This window comes from Pelmatolapia mariae, linkage group LG3_W (assembly GCF_036321145.2).
Source record: "Pelmatolapia mariae isolate MD_Pm_ZW linkage group LG3_W, Pm_UMD_F_2, whole genome shotgun sequence".
Taxonomy (NCBI): domain Eukaryota; kingdom Metazoa; phylum Chordata; class Actinopteri; order Cichliformes; family Cichlidae; genus Pelmatolapia; species Pelmatolapia mariae.
Window position 1 is genome coordinate 462,321 of NC_086229.1, and position 10,224 is coordinate 472,544.

The window sequence follows — 10,224 nt, forward strand, 5'->3', positions numbered from 1 at the left end:
CATAAAGACAATTCTAGGACATGTTAGGACATATCAGACACCCAGCTCGATCTCACCAGGCAGAAAAGGTGCCTGGACTGTACTTTTTTAATTCTCAAACAATATAACAGTACAGCGCTTATTTTGACATGTCAACAAAGAGTCATATACAAGTATAAGTGGAACAAAGCAGTAGTCAAGCAAAGGAACATTTAAAGAACAGTATAGGTCAGGAATAAAGCAGCATACAAGTACAGTAAGGTGACATAACATATACAAGTATGCATATACAATCCAGTTACATCAATCAAAAACTCCAGTAAGGCTTGAGCTTTATTTAAGTTACACTTATCTAAATACAGCCTTCCACAGCAGGGCTTCATTTTTAAAACCAACAAAAATTGGAGTAATTTTCAAGAAGCGACATTTGTGAATGAAAAATTTAGCAACTATAATTAAGTTGTTAATTCTATATTCTTTTAAATTTTCTGTAACCTGGACTGTACTACCTACATTCCTTCATCAGTAGCGACTGGTTGGCTGTGAATAAATAATCGTGTCCATTTCACACTGAGCAGAGGCAAAGCGTAGAATCCACACTGTGGACCAGCGTGTCTGTTAATCGCTTGCTGTGATACAAGATGATAATCATGTCTGAGTCTAGTTAGAGTAGATAGTGGCTCTGAGGATCACAGAGGTGATCAAGGGTAGAGGACATGTAACCATGACCTGCTGCATGGGCTGAGAGTCTGAGAGCTCAGCTCCTGGAGCAGGAACAGGGTGTTAAAATTAACTTCAGGATGGGACAGACTGTGTGAGCACCTGGTGGGAAGGATTCCTTTAGGTTCATTCACTGATGTGTTTTTAATGTAGCACGTTTTATTTTGGCTTTATTAAGAACAGCAGATGAAGATAAAATCATTTTTATTTGAGAAATGTCTTAAAACCATTTTGTCCCCAGTCTGGATCTGTTCTTTGTGGGGTTTCTATCAAAAACAGTTTCATGGTTCTCACAGAGCGTTTCAGACGTGTTTCAGAGACACGTTCAGCTGATTCAGGTCTCTCAGGAGTGAGATGTTTCCTGTGTCTGATCCAGCAGCATCACTTCATTCATGTCTTCACGTCTTCAGGTCCTCCTGAGGTCACTTATTGTCAGGTGGCCATCAAACCTCAGAGGAAGGCTGGCAGGAGGACAGGTAACACAACAACCACACACATACACAGTAATGGATGTTATCCTCTCGCTCTGACGCTGTAAACCAGTATATTACTGCTCTGATGTGGCCTCTGTAGAAAAGAGTGTCAGGCCCTTGAAGTGCACACAGGTGGGTCTAAATGTGGTGCTTTAACTGAGTTCCAGCATTTTTATTAAATTATGACCTGAAAAACCTGTTTAAGCTCTGTTAGAAACTGCACCAATACCATCAGACATAGATCCATGATCTAGTGGGAAAACATTTAATATCTGTGATGTAGATACATATATGAACGTTGGTACCCTGAACTTTTGAATCCACCTTCACAAAGTGCATTTTGGGTCAAATTTAAGGGTGATATTAGCATGTGTGATTAAAAAAAGCCTCCTTTAGATAAAAGAGACTGATCCTTTTTGCCAAACTGCTTAAAGAAGTTGTTGAAATGTTTTACACTGAGCTGATGTCATGAGTCATGATGTCAGAGCTCTGTGTGTATGTGAGCTTCCTCTGGCATGTTGAACAGGTGAGTCAGCACTTAGATCTGTGGGAGCTCTGTAAAGTGTTCACAGTGACTGTGGGTCAGTAACAGCTGCCCACTGAGTCACTGACACACACTTCAACATCGTGTGACATCCCACTGACTCACAGCTCTGCAGCAGTTTCTACTGCCGTCTGTAGAGGGCGCCAGAGGCATGGACGTGAAAAGTGTTAAAGGCAGATGACAGTGTGCTCTGTGTGAAGCTTAGAATAACCCCGCTCTGCTTTGTAATCTAATGTTTCCTGTAAAGTCTTCTCTGTATGGGCCTTTGTCTGATTTTAAAGTGTTACATGAAAAAACGTGAAGCTTTTTATGACTTTATGAATAAAACTCAACAACCTGAAATCTTCCTGTTTTTACGAGTGCTGCATTCAGGTGCAGCACTCGCTGGTGAGCCTCACAGCTCAGATATAACAGGACATAATCATTTAAAGTACAAGCTGAACATACACAGTCAGAGCCAAAGACCTTTAACAAAAGCAAAATGAACACAGTAAAAATGAACATGTCACAGGAAATCTATCACGAGGTGTGTTTGAGTGTTTATGAAACACAGTTTTATGCACTAACCAGCAACCAGCAGAAGGCGTCTGTGAGCCAGTCCTGTCTGCTCCTGTTTCATTGTATTGATTCTGTTCTTCTTTCAGTCTCCTGGACAAAGGTCCTGTCCAAATTCATGGGCTGTATCCTCCTGAGGACCCGGCCTTCGTGGTCTACGTGGGCCGGGTCCTCAGAAGGTCGGGTAAGCTGGAAGTAAACGGCTGTGAAATTGGACAGTCTAGCCTTCAGATTAGTGTCACCGCTGTCTCAGTGGAGTTTAATAAACTCGGCCGTCTGCTCCTTGCTATCTAAAATATAACAGGACACTGACGTAAGTTCTCGACCGTCTCACACTTCTGTTTAATCAGTTTTCTGTTTGACGTTTAGTCAGCTGTGTGAAAACCAAGGAGGAACCCACCCAGGGGATTAATAAAGTTTTATTTTATCTAATCTGATCTAATAACTTTAATCTCAGCCAAACAGATTTAGCCATGAACAAATAAAACACTGAAAAAAGCAAAAACAATAAAATTTTTAGGTTGTCTAAGTGACTTACATATTAAGTTTAACCTGAGTAGGGAAATGATCTGAAAATGATGTGCCGGGAGTTGTGCCGTTCTCGACCCTCGAGCTCCCGGTTAGCTATCGAGCTGGTGGGTAACAGACGTCTCCAAAAACGTCGAAGCACTTTTAGAAATATGCGATATCTTGATAAACTGAGCAGATATTCGAAGTTTACACAGCTACATTCTCGCCTGAAAATATGTTAAAAGTTTATTTTGTGACCGAGAAAGATTAATAAGAGTAATTTTAAAACTTAGTAGCGGCCGCCATTGTTGGAAACTAGAGTTTGGCTGGGCTGCGCTATGAATTCTGGGATATGGTGGGCCACGAAGGACACACCCGACCCATCCTTCAAATTCGGGGAAAAGGAGGATGCATTTGTCGGCTGCATTCGGAGGAGTCTACGAATTTGGACAGCCTTCGGCGCGTCGCTGTGACGTAATCGGTCTACAAATGCGTCCTCAGGAGGATGCAGCCCATGAATTTGGACACAGATATAGACAGGCTTATAAATGTTTGGACTCTTTATTTGGACTCATTTCCAACCAATGTAACCCAACAATAAAATTATGAATTATCTTCCATAAATAGGCTGTTGATCTTCTTTACTCATTTCAGGTGTTACCAGCAAAATAGTTGCATGTTTAATCATCTGGGAATGTACCCAGATTAATTTATTTATTTAGACAGAGATCTTGACCCCCCAATGTTCAATACAAAGTTACGCTGATGGTTACGTACCTGTGTGGTTTACCTGTGTGTGTGTTTCAGGACAGGAAGTGTGTACTGCACGTACTTACCTGTCAGCTCGATAACTGTGGTCTCCCTGGGAGACACCAGGTAAGTTTACAGGGCAGGTAAAGTCTGGTTCACGTGTTTGTCGTGCTGTTGTTTATTTGTTTGTTTCTATCAGCTCGGCCCAGCCTCCTCCTCCTGCTCCCATCATGCACCTGGGTGAGTGGGCTCTGAGCAGCAAGCAGAGGTGCACTGTGGGACAGGTCAAAGGTCACGTGGTGTGTTTCCTGTTCCTGCAACTGCAGTGGAGCTGCTCGCTGTGTGGCAGCGTGTACACACAGGTACTGCATAAAATACACACAGTGTGTACAGGATGTGTTTAGTTGTAGTTTCTCGGGTGCAGTGAAAGTACTCAGAGTGCTTCATGTGTTGTTAGCGTGTTGGTGGTGTGTTAGTGTTAGTGCACGTAAGTAAAGTGTAGTTTTGGAGTAAACTGCTCACGATTTCAGGTGTGTGTGTGTTTACCTGTTGCTCTCTCTCTCTCAGGGCTGCAGCAGCTCTCAGTGTCACTCGACCTCGTCAGTGTTTCAGTCCACAGCAAAGTAAGAGCAGCTTCCTGTTGAGCTCACCTGCTGATACATGTTAATCACCTGGATCAGTCAGGTGACAGTCACATGATCAAACCATGTCGCTCTGCTCTTCGATCAGGCTGGTGATTGATGACGGGACAGGTGAGGCTCACGTCTGGTTCTCAGCTGCTCTGGTTCGTGCTCTGCTGGGATTGGCTGATGCTCAGTGGGAGGGGCTTCAGAGAGCACTCAGGGTCAGAGGTCACATCAGAATCTTCCCTCGTGGGCAGAGCCAGGTCAGTACCACCTGTCAGGTGTATATATTTACCTGTCACAGGTGAGTCACGTGCTCATCGTCCTCTTTAAACTTTATTTTGTCTTTAAAATTTAAGATCGGGTCATTTTTTATTTCTGAGGCTTTAACTGTGAAAGGGCACATCCTGTTTGCATCCTGGTAACAGCTCCGTCTGCTCACACTGCTGAACTGGTTTGGGGGCGTGGCCACTTCCACCTTTAAAAGTCTGTAGGTGTGACGGACCCACGCTGGGCTCACGTGAACAGGGGGGAGGGGCCTTACAGCCGTGTGTTTCAGCGAGACTCAGGTCGTGCCCCTGACTCCACCCACTCGACCTGAAGAAGCAGCAGGTGGTGTAGTTCTGAGGGTAATCAGGGCTGACCAGCTCCATGTTCACTGCAACGCCACACCTCCCACACGGAGGGTGGAGACCACAGGGGAGGGGCAGGACAGCGAGAGGCATTTAGGACTCGGGTCACACCAGGAGAACCCACAGGGACCCTCCACCCACAGGTGGAGCTGTGTTAACTGAATATTAATTTTTGTCCTTTACTGCAGAAAATAATTATAATCATAAGAAAGTGAGATTAGTATCAAACAGTAACAGTTTCTAAAAACACAAACGTGGAGTCTAAACTGAGACGTCCTGTTTAAAATAACAAGAACACGTTTTAACTCCATAAACTGTGACACGAGACTCTTTATGATTAATGAGCACTTATTTCCATTTATGGTTTTAACTCATATCTGTTATTTGTTATTCACTTTGCAAAGCTCAGTTTGTAGACTCAAGTTCAAACTGAGGGTTTTCTTCATATTTACAGTCGGTGTAAAAACGTCAGAAGGTTTGAGTGAAAAGAAAGAAACAGACGTTTGTGAGGATTCACATTGTGGATATCTGAGCTTATCAGAGTGTCAGGAAGTGAAACCTGAAGAAAGTCAAAGAGCCGCCCAGTACAGAACAAGCCTGTCAGAGCAAAGACTTCAAAGACTCTATAGGCTGCACAGGGACACACTGTGAGCTCACAGAGCTCCACGTCTGCAGAGCAGACACCTTCAGCCACACTGCTGAGGACGACCGGGACAAAGACCCTGCAGACTGAAACGTCCTGTGGTCAGAGGAGGTGAAACGAGAAGAAGATGCAGCTACAACCCAAAGAACAGCGTCCACACAGTGAAGCACGGTGGGGACACTGTGGGGGGACACCACAGAGAGAAACAGACGTCCTGCATGACGTTTCCACAGGGCCGAGCCGTGAGTCTGCAGTCACATAACCTCTGTCTCTGTCTCAGGTGTGTGACGGGGACGCTGACGACTTCCTCCTCCACTTCCTGTTGTGTCTGTGCAGCAGTGATGTCATGATTCGGCCGCTCAGCCTCACCTGCAGGAAACGCACCAACCAGAGACCAGAAGGTAACCCCACCCTCACCACCCTGACCAACCTGACTGCAACCTTCAGTCGTGTGTGTGTGTGTGTGTGTGTGTTTGTGTTTCAGAGGTGAGGAGGTTCACTCGAGGAGACAGAGAGTTCCTGACCAGACTGGCTCCTCCCCTTCAGCTCACCTGTCTCCACCTCCACCCTGACTGAGCTCCACCTGCTTTGTTCTGACTTCATCTCTTCTACGTGTTCGTACAAATAAAACTTTATTGTTCCTCCTCCTGTCACACGGTATCTCACCTTCACTGACCCTAACGCTGGTGATCAGGGTCAGAGGTCACACGAAGCTCTCTGGGTTTAACCCAACTGTCATCATCACAAAGGGGCCTATAACAGGTCATGTGACCCTTCTACAGGAAGTGATCCCTGTGAGTGGCGCCTACATCAGAGACGTTCTCAGATGGTGATTCATAAAACCTGCACCAGTAAAATCTGACAGTAGAAGGATGATGAGTGAAACTGGTTAATCTGGTGTTTGTGGCACAGAGCGGGACAATAAAGGTTTGACCTCCACTGTGTGACACGTGTGTCTCTGGGTCAGGTGTAACTCCCACAGCCTGTAGTTCAGATTCTCTCTGTGTTTGTGAAGTAAAACTAAACACTGTGAACGTGTTTCAGTTTCTTTACAGACGTCAGACAGTGAAAGCTTCAGCCTGACCAGGAAAGAATCAGTCTGCTTTAAATCACACTTACTTTAAAATTCATTTCTCCTCACCTTCATGTGTTTTGTATTATTTGATCTTATACTGAAAGAGTTCATCCATCGACACATTTTAATCCTGCAACATTTCACCGTGTTAGTTTGTCATAAATTGAACTATTTTAGGTTAAATGATTTCAGTTCATCTTTCCAATAAAGCTGGCAGCTCTGAAACAACTGTTCTCTCTGAGGGTGTTTTGCATGTAAATAAAAGTGAAATCATTAAATGTAAGTTGTGTGAACAGAGCCGTCCAGTGGAGCTCCTCAGGGCTCTGTGCTTTCACCACTTTGTTTTCTATGCTAATGAGTGTCAGAGCACGTCAGCATTAGTCCTTCAACATGGTCACAGCCACTGATGAATGTGTTCAAATGTGGGGTTTTTAATCCAGGTTTACATCACACTTAAACAGTCTCCATGAAACGGGCCTCTGCACTCATTCATCCTTCATCCTGGAGATCACTCATCTAAACCAACTAACATGAAGAATGTGATGTTTTCAAAGCTAACATGTACAAACAATTGTTATGGATGCGATTAAATGTATTTAGGAGCGATGATTTGTGAAATCCTACATGCGTGTTCTAACATGCATCATGCTAACATGATGGTATGAGCTGAAAATAAATAACATAAAGTTAATAGTTTATCTGCAACAAAACTTTTTCACCGGTTCAGTTTTTGGTGTCGGGGTCTTTTCCATATACGGTGGTGCTGACCTCGTAGGGAGCAGCGCTGGGCTCTCCAAATCACGGACAAACAGTATCCCACATTCTTGATTTTTAGTTCACAAACACTTGTTGTAATGACTAACTTACTCCTGACATTTTGGACATGTTAGCTCTTTATACAGTAAAGTTATAGTGGGATACAAATAACATCAGGCTGATCCTGCCACGATTTGTTCCCCTGGTTCAAATCACAGACAAACAGTATCCTACAGTTGTTTATGTTTTTGAACCCATTTTGCAGAGGGATTGAAAAATGTATTGATAGCAATGTTGAATATTATTACACAGGAAAAAAAACAACTACATGTAAAATAATCACACCGTGACGCCTCTGCCTTTCTAAATGGAGGGACAGTAACTGCGTGTGTGTATGTAAGCGTGTTACACTGCAGATAGTCAGATTAACAGTATTTTGTCTCTATCTGCCATTCTGCAGTTCATCTCATGTAAACAATAACGTGGCGCACAGCGTGACGTGAAAAAAGGCACATGCCTTTGACGTTGTGTGACGAACTCTGTATTCCTCGTCCACACGTAAACGCAAAAAAGGAGTTTTAAAAAATCTCTGTGGTGATTCGAAAAGTCGTTCACGTGTGGACGAAACAGCTGCGTGTTCAAAAATACCCGTTTAGGTGCGGATATAGTGTAAAAGAGATAGTAGTTTATTTTCTTGCTACCTGTAATTTATTGCAGATTACTTGTATTTGCTTAATTGTTTACTAAATGTTTGAGGTGTGAAATAAACAGCAATGGAGCAAAATATGGGTGTGTGTGGTTGGAGGATGTGTTTGTGAGTGTGCGTGCTACGTGCGGGGGGGTGGGGGGGACATTTTTCTTGTAAAACAAAGGGGGGCCCAGCAAAAAGAGATTGGGGACCACTGATTTATGGACACTCAAATTAACAGAGTGACATTAAACGCACCTCATTGCCTGCCTTAGCGTTCTTCGCAGCTGCACTTCACCTCAAAGGTCGGTTAATACTTTGGATTTAACTTAACCCGGGCCGTGCAGAGACGTTTAAAGGGGCAGGTGCTCAAAGCTAAAAAGGGGCACATTGAACCAGGCTGAATAACAACAACACACATTCATCAAGAATCTAATATGGGATCGCATCATATTATATCACTGTTGTGAGGCAAAGCTAACGTAGCCTATATAGAGATTGAAAATGTGACGTCATTCAGGGGTAAAACCGCAAAGGATTCTGGGAGGTGGTGGTAAGAGGTACTAGCGGGCACTGGCTTTCAATAGAAATCAGTTAAACAGCGATAAAAAGAAACATAAAATGGCAAGAAGCTGTTGTATTATTAACTGCACAAGCCGGGCGAACGACAGCCGCGTGAAGTCGACGGGAAATGCGTTTGGTTTTTATCGGATTCCGGCGTGAAAGAGAAATTGTCCAAGCCATGTCTCCGAAGTCACGAAGAGGCGATGGATGGCCTGGATTGCCGCTATCCTAATACCTAATATAACGTTCGAAAACACTCCACCTCACATGTTAGTCTGCTCCAAGCATTTCCACAAAGGTAAGTGTTTTGTGGTAGTTAATACGTCTTAATTGGCGCTGAACAGAAATCATCGCGCTATGCTGCTGTGTGTAATGTTTGCTGTATTTTGTAGGCAAACCAGCCTACGAAATGCTGGAATGCGATCCAGACTGGGCATATAATATAATATATTATATATAATAATTGCCACGTTTATGCAGACGATTTGTGAGACTGGTAAACTTACCTTTGTTCGTACGATGGTCTTGTGTTCTACACGGTGCATTTCAAGGTCCTGCACCCATCCGTCGGTAAACTGTACCTGGGCTTGTTGCAATGACCTGAAGTTACTAAAAACTTCATGAGTGTATGCACTCACTCCAAGAACCATATAATTATAAATCTGAGCGTGGTGAAAGTTGGCCAGTACGCTGACGTCTTTTATCCACTCTGTGTGCTCGTAAGGGTCTGACCCTTTCACTCCTTTGATATTTTCCTCGTACCTTTTCTTTGCCTTTTTGTCGAGTCTGTCTCTGTCCTTCATTTGTACATTCTTTTTTTGGTGAGGAAAGAAAAAGCAAGAAGGTATTGGAACCGGAGAATAAACGTTTTGTGGTGCTGCAAATGCTTGTATTTAATGCGGTACTTTGAATGTTTTTCCATCACCTCCTGGCATGCAACGCGCGAAAGTCACGTGGTCTGTCAATCTCTATTGCTGCTGCTCCTGCTGCTGATAGTGCTGGAGGGCAGGGCTGTGTTGATCTGAGACTGTAGACATTAAAAAGTCCATAGGAGAGATGGTAGCTGATTAAACAAGTGTCATGAGATAATAACAAAATGCAAAGATTGGTGACAGCGCTTGGAACCATAAGGCAACAAAAAACTGAGAAACAAACAAGGCTCTGCCTGTGAATCACTCTTTGCATCTCTTCCTCCTTCCATCCCCTCATTTCAGATATCACTCTCCACTTGCTGTACATCTGAGAACAAGGCACAACTTGCTATTGCAATAAACTATTATTTAATTATCCACACTTAACAACTCTTACACGTAATCTATAATAAAATGATGACAGAAAAATGTTATAGAAGCAAAACATTCCAGTTGTTCTTATTATTATTTTTAGTAAAAATAATATTAATAAATATTGATAAATTGATAATTAATTGAAAAAATTGATAAATAATAAATAAATATTAATAAATAATAAAAAAAAGTATTTCAAGTAAAAAACTGGCTGTGAAATGTAAGAGAGTAAAAAGAGCTGATTGAAGAACATTTCTAACACATGTGTTTATACAAAGCTAACTGAAACATGTGCTGCATCAACGTAATAATAAAATAATATTATTCACTTTATTTCAGTCTAAATTTGAATTCTAATAAATATTCCCAGCTTGAATCAGACAAGTTGAACATGAGCAGAGAAAAAGAGGAAAATCCAAATATTCC

The 10,224-nt window shown here is 42.8% G+C and overlaps 1 protein-coding gene across 1 annotated transcript; it reads left to right on the forward strand.

The window, feature by feature from the left end:
• Positions 1 to 3,568: 3,568 nt before the first annotated feature.
• Positions 3,569 to 6,005, forward strand: LOC134647156 (CST complex subunit CTC1-like). Its single transcript, XM_063501371.1, has 6 exons — positions 3,569 to 3,657; positions 3,731 to 3,893; positions 4,099 to 4,154; positions 4,261 to 4,417; positions 5,710 to 5,830; positions 5,914 to 6,005. The coding sequence occupies exons 2-6, from the start codon at positions 3,762 to 3,764 to the stop codon at positions 6,003 to 6,005; spliced, it is 558 nt and encodes a 185-aa protein (XP_063357441.1). The 5' UTR covers positions 3,569 to 3,657; positions 3,731 to 3,761.
• The last annotated feature ends 4,219 nt before the right edge of the window (positions 6,006 to 10,224 follow it).

What these genes read in the sequence shown, in the direction of transcription:
- LOC134647156 (XM_063501371.1), top strand. Translation starts at nt 3,762, where the DNA reads ATGCACCTGGGTGAGTGGGCTCTGAGCAGCAAGCAGAGGTGCACTGTG. An exon ending in GTGGCAGCGTGTACACACAG is followed by an intron (nt 3,894 to 4,098) that starts GTACTGCATAAA and finishes TCTCTCTCTCAG; the next exon opens with GGCTGCAGCAGCTCTCAGTG. An exon ending in TCCCTCGTGGGCAGAGCCAG is followed by an intron (nt 4,418 to 5,709) that starts GTCAGTACCACC and finishes TCTCTGTCTCAG; the next exon opens with GTGTGTGACGGGGACGCTGA.